Source organism: Amorphotheca resinae (genome assembly GCF_003019875.1).
Source record: "Amorphotheca resinae ATCC 22711 unplaced genomic scaffold M430scaffold_5, whole genome shotgun sequence".
NCBI lineage: Eukaryota > Fungi > Ascomycota > Leotiomycetes > Helotiales > Amorphothecaceae > Amorphotheca > Amorphotheca resinae.
This window is the reverse complement of record NW_020194475.1, coordinates 1,895,225-1,911,340: the sequence shown is the minus strand read 5'-3', so window position 1 is coordinate 1,911,340 and position 16,116 is coordinate 1,895,225. Positions and strand designations below refer to the sequence as shown.

Below are 16,116 nucleotides of genomic sequence, written 5' to 3'. Positions count from 1 at the left end.
CCCCCCCCCCAAACCGGCCTGCGCCAATGACAGTCCCAAGTGATAATGAACCCGGCCCAGGCCTCAGTCCCGACTCTCCCAACTTCCCAAGGAATAGATAGTCCAGCAGCACTACTCCGTACTTGTCTTGCCTCGCTTGGCACGGCTGGGCGCTCTCAGATCGCAGACTGAATCACAGATCGGAAATAATCGAAGGCGCGCCCATGCTTAGTCGGGCCTCGCAGCGAGGGTCTCCCAAGTCCCAACGGACGGCGCGCGCAGTCTAGGGCTCTAGCCTCTAGGGCTCTAGCATGCTCCCATCAACCAGAACATCCTCGTCCAGGCCGTGCAAGGCGTAGGCGCCCCCCCGGTCCCCAGGTCCGTTAGCAGTGGGCCAGTGGGCACTGATGAACAAGTAGCAGGTTAGCAGTTGCATTTACAGTAGCAGCGTTGGCAGGACTAAGGAGCACTGGAGCAGTCTTACCTAGCACCGCCCGGACGCCCCCCCCGTCGTCGTCGCTCTGGTTGCCCTCGATGAGGAGTAGTGCGGTGGTTCCTTCTGGGCGACGACTCGACGCTCAGGAATAAGGTCGTGCGTTGAGGGGATAGGGAGTCGGAGAGACTATTTACTTACTTACACACAGCACTTCGGATGGGTTCGTGGGTCCATGGTCTTGTCTGTCTTGTCTGTCTTGTTCTCCTGAGTTTCTTGACTTCAGCCCTGGATTTGCACATTCTCCTCGGATTGTCTGTCTGGTCGCGACTTGCCTTGGTTTGCCCTGCTTTGCCTTGTCTCTCGCTGCCACTGCACTGTACTGTACAGTTGCAGTTCAGTCTGTGCAACTGCTTTGTCCTGTGCATCATTTTGGCAGTTCGTCGCTGAATCGCTTTTCACCCCTAATCGACGTGCGGAATCAAACGCAACGCAACGCATCGCATCGCTCTCCAACTCCAAGGCCCCAACTTCCAAGGCTCCAAGGCTCCAAGGCGCCAAGCTAGCAGACTCCTACAAGTCTACAACAACTTTACTACTTCGACTGAATCTTCTGAATCTTCCTCTTCACCATCCCGTGTTTTTCTCACCTGGATATCCTCTGTCCCGCTCCCTCTTCTCCCTCCCATCTTCCGCCTTTGCTCTCTAGTCCCCCGCCCGAGTACCAGAGGCCCGGCCCCGTACGAGACGGATCGCTTGTGGACGCGGCCACCGACCGAACGGTACCTTTCCCGTCCAAGACATCCACCCCTCTGATCTGGAACCCAACACCTCTCTCGTGCAATTCTTCATGCAACGAAACATAGTCTGGTGAAGTGCGCGGCAAAGCCTCTCTCGCGAGCACCCATCGCCCCGTCGAGTCCCCCCCCCTCCGAGTGTTCGTCCATTGGCAGCCGAGATCAATCAATCGGCCGGGAGGAACCGACCCCAGAACTTCAGCAACCACCCCCCCCAGTCTCACCCCATCTTGGTATAATAACCCCTGGGTCTCCCTCCTCGTTCCAACTCCATCCGCCCAGGTGGAAGCCGGGTGCGACTACAAGACCCTTCTCTCCTCTCAGACCCCAGTCCGCTGTCCCTCATAACCAAACACCACTTGCGTTCCAGGACTTCCCAGCGTCGCAACCACGGCTCGTACCTCGCACAAGCAAAAGGCCATACTCGAGCGGAGGGGAAGCTGCAGATGCTTCGGTGAACAGGTGTAACGGGTACACACATCGGGACGGGAAGAGCACGATATTGTCTGCCGCCCACGCATGCTTCCCGAACATCTAATCTGAAGGAAGATTGCTTCAGATCTTGTCATGGAAGCGCTGGATACCAGCAGACAAAGGTGCGTACATGCCATGCCATGGCCTGCTATGGGTTAGGCCGTCCGCCGTCGGCGCAGAAAGCTTACATCTTCTCTTAGTGGCATATCATCTATTATCAATCGCGACCAAATCGACCGTTTCAATACCGACCGAGCATATCCCTCACCAGCAAACATGGCGGCGGCCACTGCTCTTGTCAGCCCCACCACGATATACACGAACCATGGTCCTCCATATCCCTACGCTTCAGGTTGGCCTGCTCCCTCCTCTCATCGCGTATCTGGACTTATATCCCCTCCAGGATCACGGCGGACATCAGATAACAAGACGGCACCGCCGCCTCCAATTCAAACCGGCCCTCAACAACAGCAACAGCAACATCGGCAATCTCTGCCGTCGATCCAAGAAGCCCTAAGTAGCGGAATGAAACCAAACCCATACGCCTCACCAGTCTCCGCTCCTCTGCCTCCCTCTCAGCACCAGGTATCCTATCCGCAAAATACAACCCAGTCCGTCCCTCGAACATATCCACCCGAACACCCTCCTTACCAACCGCAACTGGCACCAACACAACCAAGACATGGATCTCCGCCACAACCCATCCACCCTCAAACGGTTACATTTGGACGTTCTGACTCGATACCTGCCTCGTTCCCCGAAAACGCAAGGCATAGCACCATAACATCATTACAACCCGCGCCTGGCCCCCCACCAAATCCATATGCCCCTCCTCGGTTCGAACCGTCACGGTATGAGCAAGATTCCCGAGCACCAGAACGCATGGCGAACGGATACACTCACCATCCTCCTCCACCTCAACCTCCACCGGCTTCATACACGTTTGGCCCGGGGCCTCAGATGCCTTCTGGACACCCTCAAGCGTACAGCCAACAGCGATACACATCGCACGATGGAAGGGAGCAGATGGAACGGTGGAAAGGAGGGAAAGAAGACGGTGCTCCTGCATTCAGAGTAGGGCTGAAGAGGCACTTGGATGTGTGGGACTTCGAAAACAATCTAGCACAGGCAAGCCAATCCCTCGTATTTCTAGTACAGTTGCTAATACATAAGTACAGATCAACACCTCTAGCATTGCTCTTCGCGACTGGTCCCGACTCTACCACACCATTGCACAAGAACAACCCCGTCAGGTGGGAGTGATGCCTGATAGGATGCCAAGTCTAGAATCCTGCAAGGAGATGCTCGAACATTCAGAGAAGATAGCACTCGCAGTCCGGCGGGTGCAAGACACGATTCTCGAGCAGGAGCATGTCATAGCCGACCAACGAATGCGTGATCAAGGCGTAAAGGTAGCTGGAGAATATGACGACGACATGAGCATGTACAGTGAAGAAAGGCAAAGCCAGAGCTTCACTGTATCTGAGGGAAAGAAGCGTCGTGGGGTACGTGAGGCTGTCCTTTCCACGCCAAGATGGCCTTCTAATCTGTAAATAGAGAGCCGCGCCGCCAGGTCGATGTCACAGCTGCAATCGTGATGAAACCCCGGAGTGGCGACGGGGACCAGACGGGGCGCGAACGCTCTGCAACGCGTGCGGTCTTCACTACGCCAAATTGACGAGAAAAAACACGATGAGACAATCGCAAGGCTCGGGGTCGGCCACGTCCGTGAGACCGAAGTCCCTGGATGACCGTGCCTCGCCAAGATAACCAATATCATCGACCCATTTTCAAGATGACGAATTCTCTGTATACCATATAATATGATCCTCTGTTCTTACGACGTTTGCGGCCTCCGGAGAAGTAGGGCCGAGGAGCAAAATGCATCAGCAGCACAGCAATGGCCCGTCTCGGGCGTAGATCTTTTTGACTTTTACTCAAGCATGGAAACGCTGTATGCAGTTAGCGACATGATATCCGCCTTCTAGGTAGGGCGTAGATTTTTCTGGAAGCCCCTCTAGGGGATCGCGCGAGGCATGGTAGGAAGCGAAAAGAAGCAAGCACGTGTGATTTTTTTTTTGTGTTCCAGCATCGATGGCGGGGAGGCATATCCTGCGATTCGGAAGGGTTCTGCCCCTGGGACAGTTGTTCCTTTCTTTCTTTCTCCTTTTTTTTGGAGGTCTGGCGGCACGAGACAGAAAATAGGGCCTTTTTATCTTCGGTTCCTCTGAAAATATCTTTTGGATCTTCTGCATGGGTGGAGTTCGTTCTAGTGCGCACGGTCTGGGCTAAGGATAGGGTTTGGGAAGGGGATCGGGGCGTAGGAAATAGAAGGAGGGGAGAGCGATGAGATGAGATAAGGGGGAGTCGAGGAGGGGTGAAATCCAACCGCGTTGAGATCCTTGGTCTCCTGGCTTTCACCATCCTCCCGACGGGCGGCGAAAGCGGGGAGCACAAATGAAGATGATTGGGATGAAAGATGAAAGATGGTTGTTGATATACATAGGCTACGATAAACAGTTACTACTTCCATGTACCGCCCAGATAGCCAGACAGCCTCTTCCTGAGAAGAGGTCGATCGGTAACTCTGGGTATGGTAGGAGAGAGGAGAGGAAATGGAAAGGAACAAGGAATATATCCCATGATGAACAATTACACTAATTGGCGGATGATGAACGAATGATGAATGATGAATGAACGGATGGATTTATATAATAGGGATCTCGACTCGTCTTCTCTGTTGTATATAATTACACAGTATCCTATCCTTCCCTACTTCCATCTCTCTTTCCATGAGGCTGGGTAAGAGGAGGGATCACCCTTCCTTCGTTCCCATTGTAACTTATATCACACTCACTCAAACAACCCTCCCTCCCTGCCTACCTATCTGCCTCTCCTCTCTCCTTTCCAATTCCCCAAGTAAGCAAAAAAAAAAAAAAATCAAACCCCAAACCCAGTAATACCCCAAAAAAGGCCAACAGAGAAAAACTACCTTACCGAACCCCCTCCCCCCTTCCTCTCCCCACCACAACATCCCCCACCCTATCTCGTCGTACCTTATCTCACCTCATTACACCAAGTACCTTACGTACCACAAGATCGGACTCTGAGTAGATTGCACCCGATCTTGTGTTCCTCTGCGCGCAGCACCAGGAAGTGTTTCGGAAGTTTTGGAGTGTTTGGAGTGTGTGTGTTTGGACGGGTGCCTGCCTGAGGAGGAGGGGAGGGTTTGATGTTTGATGTGGGTGTACGTACGGAGGGAGGAGGAGGGGGGGGGAGGAGGAGGGGATTCGAGGGGAGAAGATGTAACGGTGGACGATTGGAGGGAGGGAGGGAAGGGAGGGGGGAGGTTGGTTGGTTTGTTGGGGGGAATTTTTTTCTTTTCTTTACTTCTGATACTATGTTAATGGCTTTTTAGGACGGACCTGTTTGTTGGGGATGGATGGATTGAAGGGTTGGAGGGTTGGAGGCGTGAGGAGGAGTGAGGAGTGAAGAAGATGATGAAGACGTGGTGTTGGTCCACGTGATATATATACACATGACTTTGCTGGCTGGTTGACCACAGGTGATATCTAGATCTACAACCCGAGTTAACAAAGCCTCGAAAGCGTACCTTATCCCAGACAATTAGTTGTTGAACCTTCTTATCCCCATCCCCTCAAAAGATCATTCATTCATTCCACAGCTGCTGCCATCATGTCACCCTACCCTACCTGGTATCTTACCTGTCAGACTAGGTACATGTCCAACTGTCAAGTTTCAGAAACGGGGTCCCCTCCCCTCCCTCCCTTCCCGACCCGCAGCGGCCCACGGTCCCCGCGGATAGATGCGCCGCCTAGTCGCATTCTTCGCATTTCAGAAGGGAGGGGGGACACTGGAGTATATCGCGGTGATAGAGGGGGTTTGACAGGTCAGGATTACCTTGCTCGCGGAGGGTAGGGGAGGGAGGGATGGTTTCTGTCAGTTCTCAGGCGGGGCTGATACCCCCCCTCTCTCTCTCTCTCTCACTTTTTTCTGGAAGCATTTTGAGCGGGGACCAGGGGGGGCGGTGGTGTGAAAGAAGCTACTGTACTGTACTGTGCTATGTACTGCGTTCTGCAGGTTGGAGGCTAGGTACGTACGTAGGAGAGCTGTGAGGCAGGGAGAGGGAGGGAGAGGGGTGCATTGTGCATTACATTACCTTACTAACCCTAGGTTTGGATGCGATGCTGCAGTTGGAGATATTCGGAAAAGAGGTGGGAAGCTGGGGGTTGGGGGTGTGCTTTTTGGGATGTTGGTATATGGGATGTGACTGAAGATTAAGGGAGATAAGGTAGGCAGGTTGAAGAGATGAGAGAGAGGATATATAGGAGCTTTCAATGACTTGATGGCTTCGAATAGCTTCAAGGGCTTCAACAGCTTCCAACAGCTTCAACCGCTTCAACCAGCTTCAACCACCTTCAACAGAGCTTCAACCAGCTTCGCCAGCTCCAACAGCTTAACCACCTCCAACAGCTGAGCTACACATATATATCCCGGGTAAACGTTAATCCGAAAATGACACCGAGTTTTCTCCAGCAGCCGGATCAAATATGTTTTGTAAGCAGCGCGAAAAAAAAGAGGCGCCCAACCCCACCTTCACTATGAAGTAATAATATTCCTATTCTCCCCGCCGGCTTCATGATTGCTTCTCTCAGCCTTCTGTCCCAGTCCTGCGCATGCGGGGGCAACCGCCAGCGAACATCCAGTGAACGCGCGACCTGATTACGTGCTTTGCGGTCCCCGACTCTGCCCTGATTCGTGATTCGTGATTCGTGCTTTTCGTTTCCGTCGTGCCTCTTGCCCTGACCTGGACCTGAGCCTGAGCATAGTATGGCCCGCTGAGTGCCCGGGTGGGGGTTCTCCTGCTGCGCGTCGTGAAGAAGCCTGAAGGGCTCGCGGGTAGGGGATTGTTGACCTAGCGGGGGTTTCGCCCGGAGACAAACAAAAAGGCCATTCATTGTCCTTCGGTGAGGGCTCGTCGAGAGACAGAGAGAGAGAGAGTGAGAGAGCTCGCGGCCGTCTGCGCTTCGAGATCTGCGGATCCCGATAGTCCGTCCTCGACCCCAATACTGTGTATCGCGTGAAGAGGGACGAGAGAGAGAGAGAGAGAGCGCTGGGATTGACGCGTGGAAAAGAGTGCGAAGATGGGGCTTTTGTGAGTTTTCTGTTTCCCTGCCTGGGAAACATCTGCGTATCCCAATCGCGGGCACGAGGCTGATGGGTTTTGCTCTGGCAGAGCATTAGGCACCCCTCTTGATTGGCCAGAGGCGAAGGAGAAGGCGGGGCAGGTTAGGGAATGGGGTGTGAAGCAATTGCTGGCTATCTGGAACAAAGCGAAAGGGAAAGAGAGGGACGCCCTGCTCTGGGGGGATGAGGTTGGTTTCGTGCGAACTTTGGAGGGCGAGATGCTGACTGGGATAGATCGAATATCTGGTCGTGACATATAAAGACGATGATGAGAAGGTTACACTGAGCTTGAGACAGGCGGATATTCTGATCGCGTTGGCGGAGGATGAGAAATTGTGCTCCCATGGCGGTGTTGTGCCTGCACTTCAGGATATCAATGCCTCAGAGTGCGTCTTTTGTCTCGGAGGGGGGATTCAGCTGACGTTATAAAGGCGCAACACATTACCCATTTTCCACCCAGAGTTTGGTCGGTTCATGCTAGAGGCGACACCCGGAAAGCCATGGGGAATTGGCTTCAAGGATCTCCTTGATGTCGAACCAAACATGAGGTTAAGGTACGTACCCCTATTTACATCGAGTACCACATCTGACGGCTTTCAGACGGAAGATTGCCAAAGATCATATGAACCCCGAAGAATACCCCATCACTTTAACAACATACCCACGATTAGGGTCCCCCGGCACTTTCACCACCCCCTACTTCCCCCCATCTGGAGAGAAACTGCGCTCACAGTTCGTACCCGATGAGATAGCCAATCCTCATATTCGTTTTCCCACATTAGCAGCAAATATCCGAGCACGACGAGGCCGAAAGGTCCAAGTCAACGTCCCGGTATTCAAAGATGTGAACACTCCCTGGCCTTGGAAGGATCCTACAGTAAACTATGATCTCCATAAGTGGCCCGAGGACGATGATGTCCGTAACGGGGCTGCCCCTGAAAACTATATACACATGGATGCCATGGCTTTCGGGATGGGCAGCTGCTGTTTACAGATCACGTTCCAAGCAAAGAATATCACGGAGGGGAGAAGGATGTATGATCAGTTGAGTCCGTTAGGACCGATTCTTCTAGCACTAACTGCTGCTACCCCTATCTACAAAGGCTTCCTGGCTGATACCGATGTGCGATGGAATCAAATCAGCGCCGCAGTCGACGACCGCACGCCAGAAGAACTTGGAGAGAAGGTATGTCTTGCCCACTTCTGGCCTCAACCTATTCTAACCCTCAAAAACAGCCACTACAAACCTCCCGCTGGCGAATTCCTAAATCCCGTTATGCGCCCAACAGTACCTATATTTCCGAAGACCCCCGCCTACGGAAGGAATACCTCGACCCGGATCTCATATTCGATCCGGACGTGAAACAGCAACTCATGGATGGAGGCATGGACTCATTGCTCGCAACGCATTTCGCCCACTTGTTTATCCGTGACCCGATAGTCATCTTTTCCGAGGACTTGCAGACTCTGGATTTGGAAGCCACGGACCATTTTGAAAACTTGCAGTCGACGAACTGGCAACATATCCGCTTCAAACCCCCGCCACCTAAGAACGATATAGGCTGGAGGGTCGAGTTTAGACCGATGGAGATCCAGATCACGGATTTTGAGAACGCGGCCTTCTCGGTTTTCATTGTGCTGATCACCCGCGCCATCCTCTCTTTCGACCTGAACTTCTATATCCCCATCAAACGCATCGACGAGAACATGGAAACGGCCCACGCCCGAGACGCGGTCCTGGAACGAAAGTTCTGGTTCCGCAAGAATCCCTTTCCCGCTCGTGCGCCGCGCCCTTACTCGGCTTCAGGGAGCAGGTCGGGAACTGCCTCCCCGGCGGCGCCGTCTCGTCCTCCGACCCCAACCGGGCCGGTCGAAGACGAGTATGCGCTCATGAGCGTCGACGAGATCATCAACGGCTCGAAGCCGGAGACAGGGAACAACTTCCCGGGTCTGATCCCACTGGTGGAGAGCTACCTGGATGGCATGAACGTAGACGTGACGACGCGGTGCGAGCTCGCGAGCTACCTCGAGCTGATCAAGAAGCGCGCCGACGGCAGCTTGTGGACGGCAGCCAAGTGGATCCGCACGTTCGTGGCCGAGCACGAGGCCTACAAAGGCGACTCGGTGGTCTCGGATGCTATCAACCACGACCTCATTGGCGCGGTGATCCAGATCGAGGGCGGCAAGGAGGCGCGGCAGAACGTCAAGCACGTCGAGCAGTTCCTGGGCTCGAACTTCGGCTGTGGAGAGGGGCGCTGAGGAAGGGGGGGGAGTCCGCGGGTTGGCGATTTGGAATCAAATCAAGGCGTGCAGCATGCATGCATGGGTGCATCTTCGGGCCTCGCTAGCATCGGCTATGATACCTAGATTTTTTCAGATGGTGGATGTGGTGATGATGATGATGATGATGGATGCGGGGATAGACACAAGGTAGAGGGTAGAGTCGATGCTGATATCGCGGGTTTTTTGGGCATCACACAAAGAAGCAAGCAGAATAGCTCTCTCATTCATGATCACGACGCATACCTAGGTATAGATATAGATAGCCTGAAAAGATTCAACCTCAATGATACGCATCCCCTCATTTTGCTTGCTATAAGAAGACTGACTATACTGTACCGTACGGTGATAGATAGATATTTTGTTATCATTATCATTATCATTATCATTATCATACCGCACGCTACCTACCTATTCCACCTAACTCTCCTCTTCCCCCCTCCCCATCCTCTCTCCCCCCTTCTCTCTCCCCACCCCCACTTCTTGAATCAGGTAGTTAGCTACGAACTAAACAACGGTACCTTAGGTAGGTACGTATCTCTTTTGTTGCACATCGTACTTCCAAATAGTATTCCAAATCTTTTTTCACTCTAAGCCCTGAATCATTTTTTTGTTGCATATCGCAACATCCATCCCCTTCTTCAAAACTCAAATCACCTTACCTTGCCTTACGTATCTCACGAATAAGGTAAAATACCCAAATAAGTAAGTAACACCTTACTTAGTGTCGATGCCCCTATCTAACCAATCCTAGTAATACCTCAAACCAGGTTCTAGACCTCATCTCAAATTCAAAATTCCAGAACCAGAGTGCTGGAATTCCCAAGGAATTCAAATACCCGAAGTTTTGGAGAGGTATTTGAAATTCGGGATGGGGAGGGGCGTGCGCTGGAGCGGAACGAACAAGGACCCGCTTGGTTTCTTTTTTTGGATTTCTTTTTGCTGGGACGGGAGGGAGGGAAGGAAGGGGTCAGGGGTATGGGGGGTAAGGAGGGCAAGGGAGGGCAGGGGAGAGGAGGGGAGGGGACGGGAGGTAAGGGGGTGGGTGGATTAGGGAATACGAAGTCGAAGTATGGAGTGGAGGAGGGGAAAATACAAATACAAATCAAAAATTCAAATCAGAGTCCAGAACGATGGATAGCGTCATCAAGGAAAAAAAAACAAAGTAAACAAGGAATCAAGCAAGCAGACAGGTAGGTATGCATCATATCATGAAATATCAACAAATTCAATCAATCAAATCATCCATTCATTCATTTCACTACTACTCATCTCATATCTTCCCCCACATCTTTCTTCCTATCCATTTCCATTCAACTACTCGTAAAAGAAATAAACCCATTTTCTCTCTTCTTCTTGTTTCTTCCTACTCCAGACGATTTCCGCTGGCCAGAGGACCTGCGAATCCAACCCGCCGGATTAAAACCATGAAGGTAGAGGTATCTGGCAAAATCAACGAATGTACAATATATACATGAGCCCTTCCTCCTACAGAAGACAAAAGAGACATCGCATTGCACAAATGAAAGGCAAATAAAGACGGACCGCGCCAACTCCGGGGGAGAGAAGAAGCCACGACATGGAACAAATATGACATCGCTGACTGATCGATCGTTGTTGATCGTCTTTCATTCCTCCTCCTCCTCCTCCTCCTCCTCATTTGTTGCCATGGCCTTGGTGAAGCGCCAGGCAGGGTATCAGCCATCAAGGAGCATGCTATCCCCCTCCTTGCCCATCCCACTATCGTCCACTTCTCTCTTCCCGGCCATCACGCCGCCATTCCCATCACTATAATACCCGGCACTCATGCCGCCTTCTCGTTCCGTGCCACAGAGCCTGTACTCGCCATCCTCCTTGCGTTCGATGATTCCCTCGTCGAGTGCCCACCGCGCCAACAACCGATCTACTCCCAGCTGTCCCGCCTCGCCCTTCTCCATATGCCTTCCCACGTGCTCTGTCCAATCGTCCCAGCTGCCAGCGCCTTCAAAGACATTACTACAATCTGGCTTGGGACAAGCACTTCGTTGAGGAGGTTGCCTCCTGATTACTAGGCAGCTGGCCTGCATTTCCTTCACGTGCGTTTCCCACTCGAGTTGTAACTTCGAGTCGCCTTTCGCGATCGCTTTCTTGATCGCAAAGGGTGCGTGCATGCGGCGCAGGTGCTGCGTGAAGAGATCTTTGCGATTGAATTCGTTGCCCTTGCCCTCGACTGTGCTTTGTGGACAAGATGAGCAGCGGTAGTAGGTTAAACAGAGGTGCTGAGAGGCGATATGCCGTTTCCACTCGTTCTTGGAACCAAAGGTGCTGGTGCAACCGGCGAAAGAGAAAGCGCAGGGGAAGGGTCGCGTGTGTGCAGCTGCGATGTGTTTGCGAAGGGAGGAGGAATCTTTAAATGGCGCATGACTGCAGAGTGAACACCGTGTATCTTGTTTTGGCCCCTGTTTCTGGATTGATCGGCGAGCTTTCGGTCGTGAGGCAGGTGAGTTGTATTCCGAGTTGTACAGATGGTCTTCGGCACCAGAATCTCCGCCGTCCTGCGACGATATAGAGTCTTCTCTGCCACTCCTTATTCCGGGTGAGTCTTCGGAAGGAATATGTGAATTGTTGCGTTCGCTAGGCGCATGATCGTGACTGAGGTGGCGAACGTGGCTAAGTGCCTTGAGCTGTTCCGCAGCCTCGTGCATCTCGACAGAATCCTCAACATCGTCCTTATGATCGGGAATAACAGATGGTCCTGGGTCTTGATACATCACCTGGGGCAACGCATTTGGGGTGCCAAGTGCCATTGGATCCTGCCTCATTGACTCCTGACGGATAGATTGCATGGATTCTTGTTGCCTGAGGGGTTGAGAAGGCTCACGTCGAATCATAACAGGAGTTGAGGCCGCAGCCTCACGAGCCTCGAGAAGGATCTTGCCATCTTCCAACTCCTTGGAGGTTGCCGCCTTGCCAATCGGCGAAATTGTGCCTAAGAGATGCTGATACTCGGCTGTCATGTTGTGGGAGTTGACGTATCCCAATAAGCCACACGTGCGATCAGCAGCGATCACATTATAGACTGCAATTGGCATTGAGATCAAGAGGACTGTCGGGGGCCCATGGAACATGCCCTCCACGGTAATTTTTGAAGCCGCCTGAGGTGTATTCTGCAGCCATTGCTTGAAGGAAGCCATATCTTGACTTGGCTCGCCGAGGAAGGTTGTGCATACCAATGCTCTCACTTCCTCGAATGTGAGATCCGAATTCGAATTGGCTTTTATCCCCTGCTGCTCGGCTTGTACAATGTTATCAGGTGAGCCCAATGGAGAAGTCATATGAGAGCCTTGTCCCTGTGAACCCAGAGGTGATATGACAATACTTTGCAAGGTACCAGCTGTCAATGTGAAACACACTGGCATCCTCTCGTGTGCAGAGGCACCCTTTCCAGTGCCATTGGTGAGGCCGGCTTGTTGTAGGATGCGGTTGTGTTTCTGCGATATTATTTCCTCATGGAGTCGCTGTATACTGAAAGGACGACCATTGCCTAATTTATTAAGAGCTTCAATCAAGTGATAGGTGAATGATCGAGAGCCCGGTTCGCGTGCTGCATGGTCAGGACTATAAGCTGCAATAGCCTGTTTCACACCGTGACTGCCGGCAGCAGGAGCATCGGTGATTGCACAAGTATCGAGTAGAAGAAGGATGTCCGATTGTGCGTCTTCAAGAAGGCATCTAATGCCTTCCCACTTGAGTTTAGATGCGTCCTCTCGAGCATTGCTATTGTTATATCAGCTTTTGCAAAAAGGTTTGCCATGTGCGTGTCGTACCAGGCCCAGTATAAGTGATGGTCGGAGCCAACAAAGCCATAACCAGCATAGTACACAATCAACAGGTGGTCAGCTCTGGCATATTCGATATGTTGTGCCATTTGCATCGTGAGCTTGACACTTGGGTTCGGACAACTGGGTATACACCACGACTCGGTTCGATAATTGAAGCGGTCGCGGAAAACCTTCTGCAGCTGCAAAAGGTCCTTCTCGGCACCCAAGTCATCTTCCCATCGTAGAAGGAGAACCGAGACACTCGTATATGGGGATCGGTTGGCTTGCGCATAGATGAGCATCGCCGCGTCCTGCAGATGTCGAGCAAAGGACTCGAAGTCGCTGCGCTCGGGAGGGGCGGCTGCGTCTTGAACAGACGGCATAGGCTGATAATCATAATGTGCCTGCGGTGACTAAACAGCTGTTAGTTGACCGAGCAGAGAAGTGAGCACAATGAGCAGCCTACCTGCTCGTGGAGAGGTTGTTTTGGGGCGAGACGCCGTTTCTTGTTAGAAGGCTCCATCGCCGCAAGGCCGACGCGAAGGCTCCCAGCGACAATTACGTGGGAGCAGCAGATGCAGAGTTAAGAAAGCAGTATTCCGCGACGGGATGATGGTGATGATTGAGTGTTGGGCAGAGAGAGTGGTGATGAAGAAAGGTTGGGGGGGTGGTTTGAATTCGAGAGCCTTGTGCAGAAGACAGCAGACAGCCTCGAGTGCCTCGCTTGGGGAGAATGCGCAGCCTCAGATTGTGTTGATCGGCAAATGGGCAAAGGGGCCCGGTCACGTGGGGCGGCTAGCGGCTGTGATGACAAATGCTAATTACAATCTCTGTTCACTTTCTCGTCTCTCCCAACATGCTGCACTGCAGTACTGCATCGATCATCTCTCGTGCGAGTGCACGAGGCTCTACGGCAGAGTTACGAGTTGTTTATCAAGGTGTGGACTGCTCTTCTATTCATGGTTCAACTAACTTCTGTGAACACTACCTGGTTGATTGCATTTTCAAGTCTGTTTTCAAGTATCAGTTGACGATACTTGCAATATTTGTGTCCAGCCAAGGGCGTGGAAGATCAAGCACTACAACTAAATGGCATTCTGTTTATTCTCTCTTCATGTGTTCCCGACCTTCTCGGGTCTCAATCACTGTATGACGACAGCATGTTCCTGCCTGTGTCTGGTTGTACGGTCATACCTCCCTTCCACTACATCCCAATGACGAAGAACTTCATTCCTGTGAATTGCATGATGCAGGGGAAAATGAATTGTTCACATATCTGTCTGTCTTCAGGTGTGATACTATACCTGTAGGGATGCGAAGTTTGACTATGTAGGTCCGAGACTCACATGGCACCTGGAAAACCAACATCCTATCTCTTCTGTTGCTTTTCTTGTAACCAAGTGTTTCATTGATGCATTTGTTCCTTGATGTTATATTACATACTATCCTCTCTTAGGACTAATCTTTCAACGATCTTATATGACAATCCAATTGTCGACAGAAACGGAGCGCGTGTAGGGGCACGGAATCAAAGGGGTGATTGACCACCTTGACTTCGGACATAATACAGGTAGACATCGAGCCCCGAAACTCTCCAAAAAGCTCTCTGCCGATGTCCGACCGACACGGCGTTCTTTTTTGCTGATCCGGATCACACCCGGGCCCCCGAATTCTCCAACTCAACTAAAACCGACTGGATTCCCAAGATTATAACAACTGGTTATCAAATCTGAATCTAATTCCAATGAAACCTGCTTTTGTGCAGAAGGTTGAGCAAGACCGCCCTATCAACGTGAGCTCAGGTGAGTAAGGGTAAGGCAAAGGCGGGAAACAGGTGAGTAAAGGGTGAACAGGGGACCCGTCTCAAGTCGGTTATAACTATTGTCACTGATTAAAATTAGAAACAAGTGCAATGGTTGCGGAGCCCATTTCGATAGTTCTATTTATTCGCACGTGACTGGTCCTTCAGCCTCACAACTTACCGAATTCATCTCTGTTATTGCTCTGCCCGTGAACTTCCAGCTGCCAATCTCGCGTCCTCTTGAGCAAGCAGCCAAGGCACTTTCTTAATATACCTAGACGTATTAGGGCCGCACGGGACGCCCAGGGCCGTTCATGAGTCGGGTCAAACGCATCCCATACCATCCCTCTCCCAGCAGCTACATTATTTGGGTTGCGTTCGCCCTTGGCCCCGAACGGATTTTCCCCGCTGCCATAGAGGAAGTTATCGACTTCATCGTCAATCCAGACCGCACGCCCAGGCATCGTGTTAGTCAGGGGCACACCGATGGTGACCTTCGGTCTCGAGGCAGTCGCTCGCTCCTGCCAGCCCAATTCGTCGCGCATATCAGTGAGAAGGTCTCTATAGGTGCCGCCATCATCGAGGAACTCTAGGAAGCTCAGCTCGACCGAGCGCAGCGTTACCGGGAGCGCAGCGAGCAGAGCAAGCACGTCGGCCTGCTTAACTAGAAATCTCGAGAGCCCAAAGTGGCGAAGCCGTGGCCACTTGTCGACTGGGAAGATCGTGCGCAGTGGGCTGAAGTGCTCAATCGCCCCACCGCTCCATGGCTGTGTGGCCTGAGCATCTGGATCGGCTTCAACGTTGGTCTGAAGGCTGACGTGCTGTAGTCCTGATGGTAATTCTCCTGAGCGAAGGGAATCGCTGGAGGTCATACCTAAGGGCTTCGATGCCGGCCTTGGATGAGAGGATCTCTTCCTGCTGCTGTTGCAGCTCCTGATATTATTCCCACGACTTCTTTAGCGGTAGCTGCGCAGCGACTTGCTGCGCCCTTGCAGCGTGGCCCGGAAGGCCGTTCAAATCCTCAAGCTTGCGATCCTTGAGCCGCTTGATATTTCCCTTGCACGCCCGCACAAAACCTGATGGACATCCTTCCACTGGATCATCCTCGGGTTCGTCATAGAGATAAGCGTCCTCCCTCTGCAGGGATGTTACCAGAAAAGCATCATCCCAGATGATTTCGACAATCCCCTTGCGGAACGTCTCACGGTCTGCAATTGCACGAAAGACTTCAATATTGACCGTATTTCTCCACATTATCATCGTCGAGCATTTCACCGCGGAGTTCTGTCACCTTAGGATGTCGCTGGCGATGAAAAATGGCTATCACAAACTTCTAGAAAAGCT

At 52.1% G+C, this 16,116-nt stretch overlaps 5 protein-coding genes across 5 annotated transcripts; 2 read left to right on the top strand and 3 right to left on the bottom strand.

The window, feature by feature from the left end:
- Positions 1–1,526: 1,526 nt before the first annotated feature.
- M430DRAFT_236489 (hypothetical protein) lies at positions 1,527–3,549 on the top strand. Its single transcript, XM_024864939.1, has 4 exons — positions 1,527–1,805; positions 1,884–2,811; positions 2,862–3,188; positions 3,241–3,549. The coding sequence occupies exons 1-4, from the start codon at positions 1,777–1,779 to the stop codon at positions 3,451–3,453; spliced, it is 1,497 nt and encodes a 498-aa protein (XP_024721918.1). The 5' UTR covers positions 1,527–1,776; the 3' UTR covers positions 3,454–3,549.
- Positions 3,464–4,291, bottom strand: M430DRAFT_236497 (hypothetical protein). The gene has a single exon (XM_024864941.1). It carries the CDS (start codon positions 4,105–4,107, stop codon positions 3,646–3,648), a length of 462 nt encoding a protein of 153 aa, XP_024721917.1. The 5' UTR covers positions 4,108–4,291; the 3' UTR covers positions 3,464–3,645.
- A 2,557-nt stretch (positions 4,292–6,848) lies between these two features.
- Positions 6,849–9,150, top strand: M430DRAFT_27669 (hypothetical protein; the record flags this gene model as incomplete). The annotated part of the gene is made up of 6 exons (XM_024865684.1): positions 6,849–6,859; positions 6,941–7,079; positions 7,126–7,277; positions 7,323–7,445; positions 7,492–8,077; positions 8,128–9,150. The coding sequence occupies 6 exons, from the start codon at positions 6,849–6,851 to the stop codon at positions 9,148–9,150; spliced, it is 2,034 nt and encodes a 677-aa protein (XP_024721916.1).
- A 1,718-nt stretch (positions 9,151–10,868) lies between these two features.
- M430DRAFT_18798 (hypothetical protein) lies at positions 10,869–13,494 on the bottom strand (the record flags this gene model as incomplete). Its single annotated transcript, XM_024863955.1, has 3 exons — positions 10,869–12,927; positions 12,978–13,384; positions 13,438–13,494. The coding sequence occupies 3 exons, from the start codon at positions 13,492–13,494 to the stop codon at positions 10,869–10,871; spliced, it is 2,523 nt and encodes an 840-aa protein (XP_024721915.1).
- A 1,473-nt stretch (positions 13,495–14,967) lies between these two features.
- Positions 14,968–16,032, bottom strand: M430DRAFT_18797 (hypothetical protein; the record flags this gene model as incomplete). The annotated part of the gene is made up of 3 exons (XM_024863954.1): positions 14,968–15,011; positions 15,068–15,666; positions 15,722–16,032. The coding sequence occupies 3 exons, from the start codon at positions 16,030–16,032 to the stop codon at positions 14,968–14,970; spliced, it is 954 nt and encodes a 317-aa protein (XP_024721914.1).
- Between the last annotated feature and the right edge of the window lie 84 nt (positions 16,033–16,116).

Excerpts from the sequence above, each read along its gene's own strand:
- M430DRAFT_236489 (XM_024864939.1), top strand. The coding sequence starts at position 1,777 with ATGGAAGCGCTGGATACCAGCAGACAAAG. Across the intron at positions 1,806-1,883 it reads CTGGATACCAGCAGACAAAG|TGGCATATCATCTATTATCA; the intron begins GTGCGTACATGC and ends ATCTTCTCTTAG. Across the intron at positions 3,189-3,240 it reads AGGGAAAGAAGCGTCGTGGG|AGAGCCGCGCCGCCAGGTCG; the intron begins GTACGTGAGGCT and ends ATCTGTAAATAG.
- M430DRAFT_236497 (XM_024864941.1), bottom strand. The coding sequence starts at position 4,107 with ATGGTGAAAGCCAGGAGACCAAGGATCTCAACGCGGTTGGATTTCACC.